Raw genomic sequence first — 19817 nt, 5'->3', positions numbered from 1 at the left:
TATTTCTTATTTTATTATTGCCAATTTGTATTTTGAAATTTAGGTAGGACTTTAAGCTACAGACAAACTAGAACCAAGGCAAGAAAGATATTAGAAAACGAGAAGACCTCATTTTGTGTGTTGCTTCTCTTCCTTCCACAATAAATTAATCATCATGCCTCTGTGTTCTTTAGGTACCATGCATAGTCGCATTTGTCATCTATTCGTATGACTATTCAGTTTGGGTTATTTTGGGAGAAAAATGAAAATAAAGGCGTCCAGATATTGTTTCCTTCATCTGACCAACTTTTAAGTCATACAAGACTTCCGGTTTTAAACTTGCACATAAAAAGAGTACTCGGGGACAACAATAATTTGTGCGTTGATAGAGACTCTCTATATAATATAGCAGTGATCACATGGAGAATTAACTTGAAAATGATAGTTAATATCAAATACACTTTATTTATAGTATATGTATGACGTTCATAGTTTACAGAAACGCGAAATTAAAGGAAATTAACAGAAAACAAAAAAATCATGAACGGTCTTTGGAAAAAAGGGACAGGGCTTAAAATAATTGTCCTGTCTCCAAGTACCTATGAATTTTGATACCTTTTCTGAATTTCTCCAGACATAAAATCTTTTACAAAAATTCTCCCTACAACAGTCTACATACTTTCAACCAACCTCTAAATGCCCGCGATTTCGCAGGTGAGTTTTAGTTGTACTAATACTAGCATCTACTTGCTATGTAGTATGGGTTTTGCTCAATGTTGAAGGCTGTACAGTGACCTAAAGTTGATAACCTCATACATCATTTGGTCTCTGATGGAGTATTGTCTCATAGGCATCCATAACACATGTTCTTATACGACTTAAAAAAAAATTCTGGTCATATATTGGTATCATGTCATTGTCAGCTTTGTCCAAAGACATTTGGTGTTCACACAATTACTTTAGTATGAATAAATAGAAATCTTATGAAATTTAAACACAAGGTTTCTGACCACAAAAGGAAGATTGGGATTGATTTTGGAGGTTATAGTTATAAATTTGTAAAGGGACATAACTCAAGATCAGTAAAAGTGATTCTCCCAAATATGGACTTGATCTGAATTTTGTAGTAATATGCATTTTGAAAGGTTTCAAAACATTTGGTGGAGGCAGTCTTAAATAAGGAGATGAAAACTTCAGCAATTTTTATACAATCGCAAAAAAATATTGGTATCACATCGTCGTCTGAAGACATTTATAACTTTAGTATAAGTAAACAGAAATCTATGAAATTTGAACACAAGGTTGATGACCACAAAAGGAAGGTTATCGATTTTTGGGGTTATAGTCCAAACAGTTTAAGAATAAGGGCATTGATCTAGTCACACAATAACCTGTGGAATGGTGTATGGATCTCTCTGAAATTATACCACAAAGGGATGGTTAGAATTTGCTTTGGGGGTTATGGCTCTAACTGTTTAGGAATTAGGGGGGGGGGGGGGTAACAAGGGTGTCGTGGTTTATGGACAATTACTTAAAAGTACAAAACATAATTTAAAAGCAGTGTAAGGGAGGTAATTCTAAACACAACCCGGTTTGAATTACCTCCCTTTCACTGCTTTTAAATTATGTATAAAGAAATGATATAGTGTGACATCTTTAGGTGATTAGCTGTCAATTTAGGTTTATTTTTTTAGAAGTTACAGTCATATGAAACGAGTGAGTGGTGAAACATAATGTTTATCCAATTCTTGAACCAATGCATGTATATATCATAAACTTAGTCCTCTATGCACGAATTTCTCATTTTTTACGCAAATATATCGTTTAATCGTCAATTTTTTTTCTCTCTGTCTGATTTAACAAATATGGCTGCTCATTAAGGTGGTAGACCTTGGTTCAGGGAGATAACTCTTTAAATCAGTTAAGCGTTTGTAAAAGTCAAGTTCATCAATGTATTTTAAGCATTTACCTGAAACAGATTGAAAATAATCTATGTAACCTAGAAACTTAGAATATATTTTTGAAAATAGTTGACACAAACGTACTGATGATTTAAGAGTTATTTCCCTTAACCTAGGTCTACCTCCTTAAATGCCGTGTTTTGAAGTCGTAGTTTACCGATTGTCACCTTATAGTAAACAAATAACAAAAAGCATGGGTATTGTGCACGTGTTTCACATGTACAATCAGATAATTGTTTATTTTAATGACAGATTCATGCGTATTGCAATCACCGGATTTTTACGAGGAGGGTTACGCTCAGGTCACTTTGCATACAGAAGGAAGCAATTAAAAATAAGTGAACTTCTTCTAAATGTGGACAAATTAAAGAATTTTCCTCAGAAAAAAGTATATGTTCATAAGTTGTATAATGAAAACTATCCATTTAGCTATAAAAAAAAACATATGCATATTTTTTTTTAATTTGAGGTTTCTTATGACTTTAAGTTACTTTGTTAAAAATGCTTATGAAGGTAATTAACTTTTAGCCATTATTATGTATGTCATTTTGTTTTTTAAGACTTTTATGATGTATTTGAATGGGTTATTATGGTTTCAAACTTAATTGGACATTTGAAGAGAGATTATGACCATATCTTTTTAAAAAGGGGGGGGGGGGGGGGGGGGGTAAATAAAATTTGGGGTCAATTCGCAACAAAAGCAAAACAAAAGGCTCTCCAGAACTTAAATCGCTCACCTGTTATTTTTTTGCATAAGTCTTTCATCAATGATTATTTTTGCTTTTCAATATATATTTTATATATATACTAAAATGAGTGGCTTAAAAAGGCCATTCAAATGTTCATTGTATCTGTCATATTTTCTTCAAAAGCAAATAAATGCATTTTACCCATATGTTCCATTTTAGCCATAGTGTCTTTGTTTCTTGACTTACAAGGACATAAAATACAAAATTTATACTAGATTCATAAATCATTTGATGTTTAAAATTAAAAAACAAACATTTTGACTTGTGTAAAATTGTCCTTAAAGGGCAATAACTCCTTTAGGGGTCAATTGACATTTTTTGTCATATAAAACTTTTTTGTAGATCTTTCTTTGCTGAACATGTTTGCTGTTTACAGTTTATCTTTATCTTCAATAATATTCAAGAAAGTAACCAAAAACTTTAAAATTTCCTTAAAACTATCAAGTTAGTGGCAGCAACCAAACAATGGGTTGTTTGATTCGTTTGAAAATTTCAGGGCTGATAGATCTTGACCAATTGAAAAATTTACCATGTCAGATTTGCTCTTAAAGACTTAGTTTTTGAGATATAAGCCAAAAACTGCATTTGACCACTATGTTCTATTTATAGCCATGGTGGCCATGTTTGTCGATGGATCAAAACTTCAGATACAATTTTCAAAACTAGATACCCTAAGGAACATTTAGTTAAAGTTTGTAGATATTTGGCCCAGTAGTTTCAGAAGAGAAGAATTTTAAATAGTTTATATGACGGACGATGAGTGATAGCATAAGCTCACATGGGGCCCAAAGGGGCCCTGTTGAGCTAAAAATGAATATAAATTCAAATCACATAACCAATTCAAATTCTTTGCCTTCAGTTATTCTGTGTCAGAAACCTATTATGTGTTAAATGTTTAATTACAATCCAAATTCATACCTGTATCATGTGCGATATTGTGACCATTTTTGCCCCAACTGTTCAGGGCTGCACCTCTGTTGCCGTATCCAGCTGCGCTCGGCGAAGCAATTTATTCCATTTGTAAGGGGACATTACTCTAATACAGTAAAAGTGTTCCCATCAAAATTCAAACTTGATCTGCATTTTGTAGTAATAAGCACTGTGTATAAGATTCATGACATTTGTTTTAGGCAAACTAAAGCTAGAGAACAAAAACCTAAAATTCATAATTTTTTCCATTTGTAAAAGGGGCAGAACTCTAGAAAGGTAAAAGTGACACCACCAAAATTCAAACTTGATCTGTGTCTTTTGATAATAAGCATTGTGTGTAAGTTTCAAAACATTTGGTTGAGGCAAACTAAAGTTAGAGAATGGAAAAACCAATTTCTGGACGTAGATGGTCAAGGGTAAAACTTAATGCCAACTATGCTACAATCTGTGATAAGTGCCTGAGGTTCCAATGTACCCACATACAACTCAGATCAATGTACCATAATGAAATATGATGACAAAAAACAAACAAATATTGCAAACACTATCATACATAAGGAAGCAAAAAAAAAAATTAATTTGTATATAGACCAATCCAAAATGTCCAACAATTACCAGTAAGTACCACAACCTAAAACAGTAACAAAATCGTCTCCGAGTTTCTTGTGGAGAGTTGTCTCATTGGCAATCATACCACATCTTTTTTTATATTTACAAAATTTAGTCCATAAAAAACTGATTAAAGGTATCTGTGATGGATCCAGGGAGGTGGGGGTTGTGTTCCAGAACCCCCTCCTTTTTTAAATGATTAATACATTTGAATAGGAACATATGGTTGGAACTCCTTTGTCCTGGGTTGGGAACCCCCCCCCCCTTCCCCTCCTTTTTAAAAATGACTGCATCTGCCCCTCAGTATCCAACCATCCATGTCCATATTTCATTAATTAGGTAGTAAATGAGGAGGAAAACCCTGTAGTAGTATTATTAAACAACAAAAATAAGCCAAAGTTAAAACCACACTGCCAGTATAATAAATAGCTCTGTCTTCAAAGGGTAAATATTAATATTGATGGAATAGATGCACAAGACTTAAAATACAAAGTGCAACATGAAACTGAGCAAATTTATGTGTTTTTCTACTTGTTAAAGGATGCATGGTGTCCAAAAGTTGCTTTTATCTTCGTCTTTTGAATTCTGTTAGATAGAAGCTATCTTATTGGCAATCAGACCACATATCTCCTTGTTTTTACAGTTATAAGTAAACTTGTACCATACAGAATTATTAATCTGATCTGACAAGGTTCAAGACAATAAGTTTTCACAGGTCCAGAGGTAAGTTTGTGTATAAAAATCCATCAATTTGAGAACAAGGTAGAAAACCATTATCTTTTTGGTGCAAGTGTTTATTTAAATGGTTCTTTCATGCAGATTGTTTAGACACCAGAAGACTTTTTAAGTTATTAAAGAACCTTAGTGAGTGCGCTCACATACCCCACATCCCCATATTGTCACTAGAGAAATAAAATAACTGCAAGAAAAAAAAATTGTACAAGAAAAAAAAAATTGAATCATAATTTCCTGTCGATATGCACATCTACTTAGTATGTCCTAATTATCTACAAAGTTGCATGAAATTCTGTTGTGTGGTTTGAGAGGAGTTGGGATGACAAACTGTTGCAGTAGTATATTGAAGCAAATAAGTTCAAAGGGGTGTAACTCCTAGAAAAAAATTGAATTGTAATTACCTGTCGATATGCACATCTTCATAGCATATCCTTATTATTTAAAAAGGTTTCATGAAATTCTGTTGTGTGGTTTGACAGGAGTTGTGATGACAAGAAACAGGACTGACGGACGGACAGGTCAAAAACTTTATACCCTATGCAACTTCATTGCGTGGAGTATAATAAGAGACTTGTGGCAATTTTTTTTGTATTATTTTAATATAAATAAAAGCACGTCTTTTACACATGAAAACAATCAAAATATTCAACAACCAAACAAACAACAAATGTCATTTTGATTTTTAAAAAAAATACCAAATAGCATCTAGATCTATAATATGACATATATTTATATACCCAACAAACATTAATGAGACTTAATCTTTCAATTTATATATATGCAATAAAACAGAAGACTACTGAAAACTTTCATTACATGATTCAATTAAAGTTTACAAAGCAAACACAAGATATATAAAATTGTACACAATTCAGTCAATTTTGCATCAACATCATAATACTAAGAACATATCCACTTAGGTAAAAGTTACATGTATAGTAATACACAAAGGTTTATAATAAGTGTTTATTCTGTAATGGTATAAGTCATCAACTTATCATTAATGGGGTCCTTCAGTTCTACATTCTTTATTTTCTATTCTATATAATTTTTCGTCCATTATTCTCTATCCCATTTTTTTCTATTCTTAACTATTTTGCCTATTGTTCCCCATTCTTTATTTTTTGGGACCAATTTTTGATACATTTGGCACTTTATTCTGTTAATCCCTTCTAGACCCTCACTAATTGTTGATGAGAATGGTGTGAATGCAAGTATTACTACGCATTTGTATTACTAAAAAATGCAGATGAGAGAAAAAAAGTCAAAATCATAGTAGGAACCAGCCTTTGCTTTATTAAATTATTCTTCTCAATATCTACGGATTTGCAGCATTTACATATTTATTTTAAAATCATTACTTTTTCCCCCAAGGACACAAAAATAACCTTCTCTTGATTTAAAAAGAATTGCAAAGATTTTAAATTTTAAAAGATAAAACATTTAAAAAAAGGTAACTTCAAAGTGCTAAGATTTTAGCAAATTATGAACAGTATAAAATATGTCCTTTATTGATATCTTTGTAAATTTCTTTGTACAAACAAGTTTACATCAAAATGAGATTACTATTTTTGTCTAGATAAAAACAATACCATATTTGACTTTTGATAAATTATAGAAATTTTTAAATATGCACATACAACTGTGAATAAAAAGGTTAAAATAATTTTTCCATTTATCAGCAGATAAAATGATAATCAACATAAACTCTCATAAAATTTCTCAAATAAATTCTCATATATGTCAATACAAAAGTTACATACATTATTGTGTACATACTCAATGTACCAAACTAGATTTATTATCATTTAAAAAATCATACTGAATCAACATGATCAAATAGGATGCCAAATCTAACTGACTGGTGAGGTTTCTACATATAAAATACCAGCCTTGAAGTGGAAACCTCATAATTTGAAATGGTCATATTGCTGAAAATAATAACTTGGGTAAATTCATTATGTAAATTTAAACTTCTACTGAAAATACATGCAATTTTAAAAAAAAATACATATAAACTTTATCTCCAGTTTCCTGGAATATGTTACAAGTTTGAATTTGACCACAAAAATAAGGTCTACAGTAGATCTTCAAATTTCTAATAAATCATCAATATAAACTGTAGTATTTTTGGGGGGGAAATTTAAAAAAAAACTATGCATTTGCAAGAATTCTTTTTCCCATGACTATAAAAAATAAATTTAATTGGAGGTAGTCCAAATATTCCATGTTTCGTGTATTAAATTGTCATAACTTATTTTAGCATGATATCTTGATAATAATTTTTCTTTCTTATTTCTCATTAAATTAATGTTCTATATGAACGAACTCATCATAATCAAACAATGATACATGTATACAGTGTACATAATTAGCAAACTGCACATGATTCTTGAATACACTTTAAATGGTACTTTGGATTCATTTATTCTCTTGAGTACCAATTTTCATGGATTGGGGAAAACTTGCACCTTCATGGATATTTGATTTCATAGTTATGAATACAAACGTTTAGAAAATTTGTACTTCATTGAACATTCAATTAAGTGGTTTAGCAATTCCTACTAATTCAAAAAAAAAAAGTTTCCCACAAATAACAATGAATCCACATTATGCTTTTACATAATGTTTCAAAATTTTCTGATATTCAAAATAAACAGTTGACAAGAAAAAGTTTTACCAGCATCAGAATCATGGATAAATAATACAATGATAAATCCTGCTCAACTTGAGGTGGTACCTAACACTACAGGGAGATAACTCTGTAAAATTAGCTGAATGTTTTAATCACATTGCATTGTTAAGGAAATATTAAGCTTCTCAATGATCAAAATTAGTGTTTTTCAAACTGCTATATATCCAACCAAGTGATTGGGTGAAGTTTTTTGAAATTTTAATATTTTTATCAAAGGGTCAAAGTAAATATTTTGTCAAAATTTTATGAAAATTAAACGAGCCAAATTAATTTCAGTCAAGGTGTTGGGTACCACCTTAATAAGCTTAAATGCCAAAAGCATGAAAAAAAGCAGAACTAAAATTAGTATGATATACTGTGTATAAAAACAGAAATTCATGGTGTATATGCTGGTGGTGGGGGGATGTTGGACATAGGAGAACTCTGTGCCTCAGGGGGAGAGACGGGAAACGCCCCTTCAAGTCCATCATAATCCTCTAATAAGGCTTCTGTCATATGATCATGTGTTGGAAATCTCTTCAAACAGTTCATGGCTGTTGCTATGACACCCATGGCACCTGCAGCAGTGATCAGATAGAAACTAATGTCAAAGGTCACTTCTACTTTACTTCCAACATGGACTTTTGTGAGTCGTTGTAATCCAGAAACTTCCACGGTTAACCAGTAACAAAACAAATTGATAATCACACACAAGATAACTGAAAAATAAAACTTCCTTTAAATATAGATGTTTAAATGTTGTGATAAGCAATTCAACTATTTTAAACATGAGGATGCCATCAGGGATATTTTCAAAATGCAATTTCATGTAAAATACAATTTATAACAATACATTGTATACAACTTTCAACACAGAAATATGTTTCATCTGCTACAACAAAACGAAAAGCAACAATTTAAATGGTCATATTATACTATACATCTAAACAACCTACCAAGGTATCTTATATATTATATCATAAATCTTAAGAGGGAAAAAGGGAAACAAAGAATTTCTACATAAAGTGGTGAAGTTGAAATCATCCCTTCATAAATTTGACAGACAACATCATAATTGGTTGACTGATATTGAATATCCATTTTACAGATGATAGCATATATGTCCAGATTATCATAACTACAATCTGATCCCCTTTTGCCCTAATGTCACCTACCAAATTAGACTTATTACCTGATTTCTACTAACATGAGCAAAATAACAGCTAGACAGGTCCCAAAAGTGGAGCAGGATCCTTACACTTCCCATGAACCTGAGATCACCCCATTTTTTTGGTCGGATTTGCGTTTCTCAGTCTTCAGATTTTTATGTTATTATTTTATGTACTTTTGCTTGTCTGTTGTTGTTTTTTTTTTTCTTTTTTAGCCATGGCTTTGTCAATTTATTTTCGACTTATGAATTTGAAAGTCACTATGGATTCTATTGCCTCTTTTTAACATAGTAAATTAAAGCCTTAATATCAATAAAATTCTTATTACTATTGTATAAAATTGAGAATGGAAATGGGGAATGTGTCAAAGAGACAACAACCCGACCAAATAAAAAACAACAGCAGAGGGTCACCAACAGGTCTTCAATGTAGCGAGAAACTCCCGCACCCGGAGGCGTCCCTCAGCTGGCCCCTAAACAAATATATACTAGTCCAGTGATGATGAACGCCATACTAATTTCCAAATTGTAAACAAGAAACTAAAATAAAATGTATGACTTCAAAAAAATGTGTTTTGGATAAAAATTCATCCGAACAGTGGACTTACCAGACACAATATTAAATATTGCATTTCTCCTCAATATTTTTAAAGCTCTGTGCTGTGGTCCAATCAGATCTAATAAGAAAGCTATAAGTGTACAGCACATGGCTATAAATGTAAATGCAATGATTGTCTTCATTAGTATCACAGCTTTATTTGTAACACAGTTTTCCATTCCTTAAAATACAAAAACATGTTTATACTTCATGTAACTCAATTTTACATTCCTAAAAATTACAAAACATTTATCTACAAGAGAAATGTCATCACAATAAGCCTTTCCTAAGTTAATCTGTTCATATTAAAATCTAAGATTCTTTCTTAATGGCAAAGAACTTGTAGCTAGACATGTGTATACATAGTTTGTACTTCTCTTTAACATGTTTAATGTAATAATAACAGTGGTCAGAGAAGATAGGACCATCCAAGAAATAGCCACTCCAAATTGGGTTCAATTAAATATTGGTTCTAGTCAAAAAATTTAATTGAAACAAGTCTCTGGCAAATTCTTTTTTATAACCTTTCCAAAAGTTTAAGATTTGAACAGTTAATTAACATGGTTGAAATTTCAAGTTTAAGAGGAAATCCAAGACAGTTGACTGTTTAATGTCTTTATTTTTTTACTTTGAATAAAAATATAATTTCAATGTCCCCAATACACTTCCATAAACCCATGTAAAAAATTGTGCATTATATATAAAAATATTTAAATGAAAAATGGTTACATTATCACTATTCAATTTTTGTATCTAATAAATAATTATCACAAAGGTAAAATGTATATAATTTCAATAATGTGTCGCCGTAACTGTATGTTGTACACTGTATGTTCTTGAAAGTTAAGAAATGATATGTTAGATCTGCTTCATCCTTCTGGACAACCTGAGATAACCCATGGTTTGTTTGGGGTTCATTTTGCTCAGTCTTGAGTTAACTATGTTGTGTTTCGTGACATGTTGGGTTTTTTTTTTTTTTTGGGGGGGGGGGGGGTATTTTTTGCTTTTTTTCTACATGTACATGTATATGGCATTGTCAAGTTTGTTTCCCACTTAATGTATGAGTTTCAATATCCCTTTGGTACCTTTCTTCTCTTCAAAGATTCAGGTGATGGAATAGGTCGTAGTTTAGTTTGCACGCATGCCGTGACCCTTAAACCTGGAAAATATTATCTGGATAAAGGAAATGTTAACAAATGAACAACAAGTGAAACTGCGAGCTACTGCTCACTGATGATACCCCCGCCGCAAGTGGATAATTTTAATAGTGTAAAAATATGCAAGTGTTCGGTAAACAGGAAGTTGTTGAGTGATGAATCTGAAAACGCATTACACGGTATTGCAGACTTATATAAACCCTGAAACCAAATTTCAGAAATCCTTGTATTGTAGTTCCTGAGAAAAATGTGACAAAAATTTTCAACTTGGTTATCATGTGTAAAATAATACAAGTGTTCGGTAAACAGGAAGTTGTCGAGTGATGAATTTGAAAATGCATCACACGGTATAGCTGACTTATATCAAGTCTGAAACCAAATTTCAGAAATCCTGGTAGTGCAGTTCCTGAGAAAAATGTGACGAAAAATTTTCAACTTGGCTATCAGGTGTAAAAATGATACAAGTGTTCGGTTAACAGGAAGTTGTCGAGTGATGAATCTGAAAACGCATCACACAGTATAGCTGACTTATATCAAGCCTGAAACCAAATTTACTTATATCAAGTCTGAAACCAAATATCAGAAATCCTGGTAGTGCAGTTCCTGAGAAAAATGTGTTGAAAAATTTTCAACTTGGCTATATAAGGTGTAAAAATGATACAAGTGTTCAGTAAACAGGAAGTTGTCGAGTGATGAATCTGAAAACGCATCACACAGTATAGCTGACTTATATCAAGTCTGAAACCAAATTTCAGAAATCCTGATAGTGTAGTTCCTGAGAAAAATGTGACGAAAAATATTCATGGGACGGACGGACCGACAGAAGGACAGACAGAGGTAAAACAGTATACCCCCTTTTTTTGAAAGCGGGGGTATAAAAACAACAATAATACTATCTGCTGCATTACAGTTTTTATGTTCCCTGATCATTATATTGTAGTCTTTTTCTGGTTAATAAAAGATGGTATCGGGTCCGTTCGCCCTAATAACATGTTCGCTCCGGGTTCGTTAGCCCTGAGTTCGTTCGCCCATAGAGTTTGTTCGCCCTACTAAAAAAATATTTATATTCAGGCATTGAAGTTAAATAAACTTATTCAGATATTTCTATGGAAATTCTTGAAATTTATGTAAACATGAAAATATTTAAAAGTTTATGGCTTGTTAAGGATCATTAATTGTTCAATGACAAAATAATTCAGATCACTGATTATTGTGATACTTTTCTTTTGATGAATTAATAATAAAAACAAATGTTTTGTTTTGATAAAATATTCAGCTTGAAATTAATAAAAACAATGATGTACGAACTGTAAATCTTGAAATGGATTTACAAGTTCATTTATTATTAAACTCTGAGACTTAGTTTCAGTTATACTGCATACGTTCGTGATTGACTGAATACAATTATTTGTTTACAAATATCAATAAAGATAAATACATTGTATTCCAGCATTCTACTCTGCAAATCTGCAAATCAAAGGGAAAATGATAAAATGATTGAGGAAATATAAATATTCTGTCAATGGTCAATTTTTCAACAAACTATAACATATTTTGTTTAAAATACAAAAACTATGCAACAAGACATTTGCTAGACAACAATTAGAAAAAAATCAAAATCAGGGCGAATGGACCCTGAGCGAACAGGTATCAGGGCAAACTGACCCAGATTCATAAAAAGACGCTCACAGTTTTACTTTCATTTTGTGGTACTAGGAATTATCTCATGATAAAATGGATCATTATTTTTATGTTCCATGTTATAATGCTTATTAAAGATTACATACTATCTAAATCATTTGGTCCAAACTTGTAAACAATGTCAACTTTTTCGTTGTTCGGTCCCTGAATAAACTGTTCCAAAAACTTTCCTGGATAGAAAAATTGGAATGCCCCCAAATGATTAAGTCCAACACCATTTACAACACATCCACCGCCTTGTAAAGATACCCAGTTTGGTTCCGCTAAAGACGTTGACATAATAACAATTGTTATCATGCTACAAAACGCTGCTCCTAAATTTCTCTCTTTTGGTTTATGTCTCCCCCTTTCTCGTCTGTGTGAGTGGTGACGTCTGTCACGATGTCGACTTCTTGATCTACTTCTGGACGAACGGCTGCGTCTAGAACTACTATCACGTCCATTGTTTGACCTGGGCATTGCATAAATGTTCTGTACAACTAAATTTGGATTGGAAAGGTTGTCAAACCATTTTGCAAATATTTACATCCTCTTCGAAGTCGTAACTAATTCTGAACCAAACTCGGTTAGGATAGCTGCAGGAAAAAGATATGATCAAGTCCGGATATTTTTAACTGTTCGTTTATTTCCACTGTTTTTTGTTTTGTGTGAGAAAGATAAGTGGTTAGAACGTTTGGATAATTTTTTGTTAACAAAATTACGCAAAGGAATAAGTTAGTACACTTATTAGGATATCTTATAATGAACCTTAAATAATTAAGTCCGGGATTCCGTTCTTGTTTTAAGGTTTATAATTTTACTGGTTTCCGAAATATGTTTGCAACGAAGAATAGACAATAGATATTTATACTGGTAGGAAGAAAATACAATGAACCCAGAAAATTTGAAACCCAATTTTCATTTAATTGATGAGCTTGAGGCTTCTTTTCAGGTAATTTTACATTCAAAATAACTTCTATAAAATAATGTTTTATTTTTTCAAAATTACAAGTCATGAAATAGAACTTCTTTGTCTTTGACAACATACCGAATCAAATTGTAGTATACACACAGTCATTCAATGGACAAAAGTGAGTTCCCAGTCAAAAAAAGTCCTATCATTTCAACTAAAATCGACATTTTTCAAAAAATTATTACAAAGTAACTGTATGAGCGATTTTCATAATATAGATACCAAAAGATGTAGAAATGTCTGAAGTTTTATTGTTTATTTGGTTATAATATTATGCATGCTCATTTTAATTTTTTGACGAGATGAACACAAAGAAAACTATTTCTTGAAAAGTTTGCTATTATTCTAACCAAATTAAAATCGCAAAAATTTGCATTTGTGTTTAACTCATCAGATGATGAAAACGAAACTCAAGAACATTATGACTAAATAAACAATAAAACTCTAGACATTTTTACATCTTTTAAAAATTGATATCTATTTTATAAAAATCGCTCATACAGTTACTTTGTAATATTTTTTGAAAAATATTGATTGTAGTTGAAATGATAGGATAATTTTTGAGTGAGAACTCACTTTTGTCCCATGACTGTATATGTCTCTGATCAAATGAAATAAAAATTTATATAATATTTCTTCAACTGGACAGGTATTATGGCATTGTTAATATAAAAATTCCAGGTGAATATCTGTTAGTGAGAAGAAATATAGGTTAAAAGCATTGACAACATATGTATAATTTACTAAGACTATAATCTTTATACTTATATGGGTGATAGTGTCATGTTTAAGGTTCATGTGGACCCTACATGTACATGTATGGCTAAAATGGCTGTTTTCACCTCAAAATTTACTCTGCATACAGACTCGAAAAGTTTTAAGTCATAGCATGCCCTAGATAAATAAAATTCAAATTTGCATTGTATGATTTAGAAAATTAAAAACTTAATTGGATTTTGCAGTGCACTTTTTTTAGTCTCTGCAGAAGATGATAAAATTAATTAACCTCATATTGTCCACCCAGGTAATCAGTTTAAATCACCAATTATTGTCAGGTACACAACAGCCTGGGTGGATTTTGCTTTTTCAACCGGCCCACCATGGGCAAGCCCACCCGTGCACACTCTAGCTATAATCTCTTTTTTGGTAAAAATATTGATTACAAATGCTTATCTGCTTTTTTCAAAGGATTGTACTTGCAAGTCTTTAGATTCAACAAAATAAATTCCATGCCCACTCCTATGGGTGGGCAGAGGGGACAAGGTAGAAATTTTACTCACCTGGTGCCCACTCCCATGGTGGGCCGGTGGACAAAGCAAAATCCACCCGAGCTGTAGTGTATCTATTGTCCAGGTAAATGGAAAAAAAGCCACAGGAAAAAAAGTCACAATATATGTTTGAGTAAAATTATTTATCAGAACCTGAAGTATGTTGGAATGCACATGAAGAAGTAACTGCATGTACATGTATATGATTAATAATTAAACTGAAGTTTTGGAATGCATAGAAAAAAGTCATAATATACTTGTATCAGATCATTTATCTTAAAAGTGGTAAATTTTTTAAAACCTTTAAAGGGCAATTTAAGGTAGCACAATACAAAGATTTTTCAACCCCAACCAGACATCTTTAAACTGATGTAATTTCACTCATCTTTCTTTAAATTTTATAAATGAGGTACCAAAAGAAAGAAGAAGGATTAATCTTCCAAATTGTGATAATTTTTCATTATGACATAATTATTACATAATTAATTGTTATGTAATTAGTTGCCATATTGTGAAGTCCATACTTGAATGAATTTAGCTTCTTTGTTATTCATAGCATCCCAAAATATTTTATAGATTCTTGCACAACACAGTTTGACCTCCAAAACTGTGTCTCAGATTTTTCCTATCATATTTCATTCTCTCATAAATATACAATGAAATTTGCAACAATAATTCATAAGAGATCACTAAATTCAATTGGGTATAAAATTTGTTCTATTGATGTTTTTGGAAATCTGAGACACAGTTTTGGAGGTCAAGCTGTGTTGTACCAGAATCTATTAAATATTTTGGGATGGTATGAAGAACAAAGACGCTAAATTCATTCAAGTGTGGACATCACAATATAGCAACTTATTACATAATAATTAATCATGTAATAATTATGTCATAATGAAATTATCACAATTTGAAAGATGAATCTTTCTTCTTTCTTTTGGTACCTCATTTATAATATATAAAGCAGGATTAAATGAATTACATCAGTTTAAAGTTGTCCGATTGGGAGTGAACAAATCTTTGTATTGTGCTACCTTAAATCAGTACATGTGACATAATAGATAAACTAATAAAAGTGTAATTATAGAATTTTTTTCAAACTGACTTTTTGTAACAAATTGGGAAAGCTTATTGTTTCCTCTAACCTAAAAATGAGATCAAGTTGTATTTCATGGGTATGGCTTCCTACCAATAAAGCATTTGAAAGGTCTACAAAACGGCGCGGGACATTTGCGCTTATTTTTTTGGACACTTGCGCTTCAAATCATAGGACATTTGCGCTTCAAATCATAGGACATTTGCGCTTCAAATCATAGGACATTTGCGCTTTTAAAAAAAGGACATTTGCGCTTTTTACATAGGACATTTGCGCTTTTGCAATATTTGGTTTTTATGACTATCCTCCTCTTTTATCCGGGGTTGGAACCAGCATGTTTGACCTGGCAGAGTTAAAGTATATTTTTCTTTATGGTTAAAAGTTTAAAAAATCATTTCATAGCACAGCACATTTATATGTGCTTAAAAGTTTATATACACTGAGCTAAAGTAAACATTCTAAAGACATAAAAACATGTATGTAGTCATCACAGGTCAGTTTTCGCTTGATATCTGAAGCCCAAGGAGTGAACAAATTTAGCTATTGTTATCTGTTCTGAATGGTATTTCGACCACATTTTCAAATAAATAATCAAGTTTCTCTTTCTCAATTCTTGATAGGACGAATCTTAATGTAATTCATTACAATAATTATTGTTAAATGATACTCTTCAAAAGGATAAGAAAAAAAATAGCAGGATGGTCAAGTAGAAGCATTAAAGGATTCTGGACCATTTGTCGTACTAATGAGAAATATAAGTTAAATTTACGTAATGATTACTTCTCATTAAAATAACGGGTAGACGACTATAGGTAAAAAGCGCAAATGTCCAGTCAATTTAATACAGGTGAATCAAAATTAAAAGCGCAAATGTCCATAGTATTTGAAGCGCAAATTAAATGTCCTATCGTTTTACAGGTAAAAAAGCGCAAACGTCCTGTGCCCCTACAAAAAGGGAAAGGTGCCACAAGAAGCCACTAATCAATATCAATAATTGTTGTAAGTACTACACTATTATTAATGGCAATGAGTTGTTTGTTTAACACTAAATGGAAGGATTCCTATTATATCTTCAAAAATCAAATAACATGCCATACATGTATACTGAATTTCTAACTTTGACTCAAATTAAAGAAAACTGTTGCTGTTTAACTCTCATCTTCTTCATAAGAGCTAGATATATAAAAAAAATAATAATACCAGTAATACACTAACATGTACATGTTTCATTTAAATGCTTTGCAATTTGTATATAAATTTTTAAAGCCAAAGAGTATAAAACTGAATTAAAATGTGTTCATTTCCATACAAAATATATATTGTATAAAATTGAGAATGGAAATGGGGAATGTGTCAAAGAGACAACAACCCGACCAAAATAAAAAAACACAACAGCAGAAGGTCACCAACAGGTCTTCAATGTAGCGAGAAATTCCCGCAGCCGGAGGCATGACTTTTTTCCTGTGACCTTTTTTCCTGTGACCTTTGTTCCTGTGCCTTTTTTTCTATGACTTTTTTTCCTGTGCCTTTTAATCCATCTATTGTCCATGTCACTCAATACAGCTCACTTCAATTATTACCTGGGGGAAGTACTCAAACCTCTTCCCCTTTCCAAACATGTTTATTTTGGCACCTTCTGGAGGAATGAAAAAAAGTGCACCACAAAATCCTGTAAAGTTTTTATTTTTCTTAAACATAAAACGTTACATATTTGAAATTTATTTATCTAGGGCATGCTATGCCTTAAATCTTTCCCAGATGTACAGATTTGTCTGTACTCAGAGTAAATTTTGAGGTGAAAAATCATCCATTTAAGCCATAGAGTCCGATGAACCTTTAGGTTCATCATAAAAAATGGACAAATATCATGACTATGACTGTATTTATTCCTCAAAAACTACACTATGTACAGACTTACATGTACAGTTTTAAAAGTCGCAAGGCCTGGCATCCTCTAGATATATAAAAATGCAATTTGCATTGCGTTTCAGAAAGATAAAATCATTTTTGGATTTTGATGGACATTTTTTTTCCGTTTTCTGTTTCTGCAGAAGGATTTAGGATTTTTAGCCATTATAATTATTATTTTATTGAATTGAATTATTTAAAGAATGGATCAAATCAAACTGCAACTTGAGAAGTGTTTAATCTTTTGGTAATTTGAAAAGCAAAAGCCTCTTTCATTAACATTTCAGAATTGCACAGCAGCTGTAACCAGTCAGGAACACTTTAACACCCAAGACACAGACGAGTTGAAACCAGGTGAATTATCTGACTAATTAATCTATGATCATTAGGTAGGAAGAAGAGGTTCAAAATAGAATATTGATAATAATACACCACTTTCGCATTTATGCATATTTCCATACATTTTCTATAATGTCACAATATACATGATATATAAGTAATGTTATTATGTCAGAGAGTCTGAAAGTAAGAATCATTGTTCAATAATGTCATTCATATCGATTGACCTCAGTGTCAACTGGTGTAGCTCATTCTGAATTTTATTTTGAGATTGGTCTATTAAGAAATTTGATGAAAAAACAGCAGATTAATCAGTAAACAAATAGATTTGATCCTCTGAGGGGTCACTTCAATTCTTAATGTTACAGTAAGAGGTGAGCAGATGAGACAATACAAAATCCCACCCTTTCATATATTTTGAATAGCAAAAATATAAATTATTTCATATATGTGTTAACAAAAATCTACCTATAGCTAAAAAATAAGTAAACAAAAATCTACCTATAGTTAAAAAATAAGTAACATTCAAAATTTTGTATTGTGACCAGTAAGACTCGAGTAATCTGATGTATTCATCCTTATGACATAATGTGTAGACTTATTTTCACATTTATGTTTTGTAAATTTTCAGGAGCAGAGCAAACTTTCCAAAAGTTCCTAGATTTATGTAGACAGACAGAGGCATTCTTCCTCAACAAAAGGCTGGTGTTGTCAAAGCAGAAACCTGAACAAGTCATTAAAGATGTAAGTCTTAATCATCTCTTAAAAGATCTTTATCATGTGTATCATTATATGAAGAAACAAGAATGTGTGCCCCAGTACATGGATGCCCCATCTGCACTATCATTTTCTTTGTTCAGTGGACAATGAAAATGGGGTAAAATCTCTAATTTGGCATTAAAATTAGAAAGATCATACCATAAAGAACATGTGTACTAAGTTTCAAGTTGATTGGACTTCAACTTCATCAAAAACTACCTCGACCAAAAACTTTAACCTGAAGCGGGACAGACGGAGGAACAGATGCACAGAAAACATAATGCATAAATGGGGACTAAAAAAATATAGCCATAATAACAAGGGCAACAATATGTATGCACAATTCCTTCCTTAACAAATACATTGTGATAAAAACAATATTTAATTTGTCAAGAAAGATGATACAATGTATATATATTTCTATGATTACAGGAAACTGAGGATCTGAGAGCAGAACTTGAGAGGAAAGATGCTTTAATCAAACGCAATCAAGAAAAATTACAACAATGGCAGACATTATTAAATAATATTCAGAGGGGACCAGGTGGGAACTTGCCTGGGTCACATGGAGCTCAGAACCACCAACCCCATCAGTCACAACAGATGCATCCACCTCATGGTTATAATGTTCAAGGAGGGACACAGATGGCACCAATGGGAGGAAGTCAAATGTATCATCCCCACCATAATCAAGGTCCCCCTCAGACTGTAGGGATGATGATGCCACCTCAGGGGCCTGTTCCTGGACATCAGCCACCACCAGCATACTCATCACAAGTGCCATCAGCATTGGCCAGTCTGGAGACAATGTCCAGTTTGGGGATGCAGGAACGAAGATAGTGCAAATTGTATTTGATATTGTTAATCATGGCAGCTTTTCTAAATTGTTTTGAACTAAGGGCTTTTCCAGAAATTAGTTAAGTTTGGAGTCACTTATATTAAGATATACTTGTTTTGTTACCGGTATGTGCTTTTGATTTTAGATCAGAAAAAGTTACACACAGGCAATTAAAATTTCATGCATGTAGAGGGTATACAAAATGTGCTCCCCACACCCAAGTGCAATTATTTCTGGAATAGTGCCGAGTCATTTGTATCATACATTGCAGTATCTGAAAAATAAATGTTGTATGGAATGCAGACATAGAAGAAATATATAAAATTGCTGAATTTTATCAGCATTTAGTGTGGATTTTATAAAGATTTTCAATAAAAGTGTATGATGTGAAATATA

At 31.9% G+C, this 19817-nt stretch overlaps 2 protein-coding genes across 2 annotated transcripts; one reads left to right on the top strand and one right to left on the bottom strand.

Annotated features, from left to right (window-relative positions):
• Positions 1 to 6097: 6097 nt before the first annotated feature.
• On the bottom strand, positions 6098 to 12827 carry LOC143072504 (transmembrane protein 127-like). Its single transcript, XM_076247448.1, has 3 exons — positions 12348 to 12827; positions 9414 to 9584; positions 6098 to 8356 (listed from the first exon to the last, which is right to left on the bottom strand). Exons 1-3 carry the CDS (start codon positions 12718 to 12720, stop codon positions 8034 to 8036), a joined length of 867 nt encoding a protein of 288 aa, XP_076103563.1. The 5' UTR covers positions 12721 to 12827; the 3' UTR covers positions 6098 to 8033.
• Positions 12828 to 13032: 205 nt separating this feature from the next.
• LOC143072505 (mediator of RNA polymerase II transcription subunit 28-like) lies at positions 13033 to 19817 on the top strand. Its single transcript, XM_076247449.1, has 4 exons — positions 13033 to 13192; positions 17773 to 17839; positions 18456 to 18568; positions 19016 to 19817. Exons 1-4 carry the CDS (start codon positions 13130 to 13132, stop codon positions 19421 to 19423), a joined length of 651 nt encoding a protein of 216 aa, XP_076103564.1. The 5' UTR covers positions 13033 to 13129; the 3' UTR covers positions 19424 to 19817.

The sequence above is a fragment of the Mytilus galloprovincialis genome, chromosome 4, assembly GCF_965363235.1.
Source record: "Mytilus galloprovincialis chromosome 4, xbMytGall1.hap1.1, whole genome shotgun sequence".
NCBI lineage: Eukaryota > Metazoa > Mollusca > Bivalvia > Mytilida > Mytilidae > Mytilus > Mytilus galloprovincialis.
The sequence above is the reverse complement of the archived record's forward strand: the minus strand, read 5'-3'. Positions and strand labels throughout refer to the sequence as shown.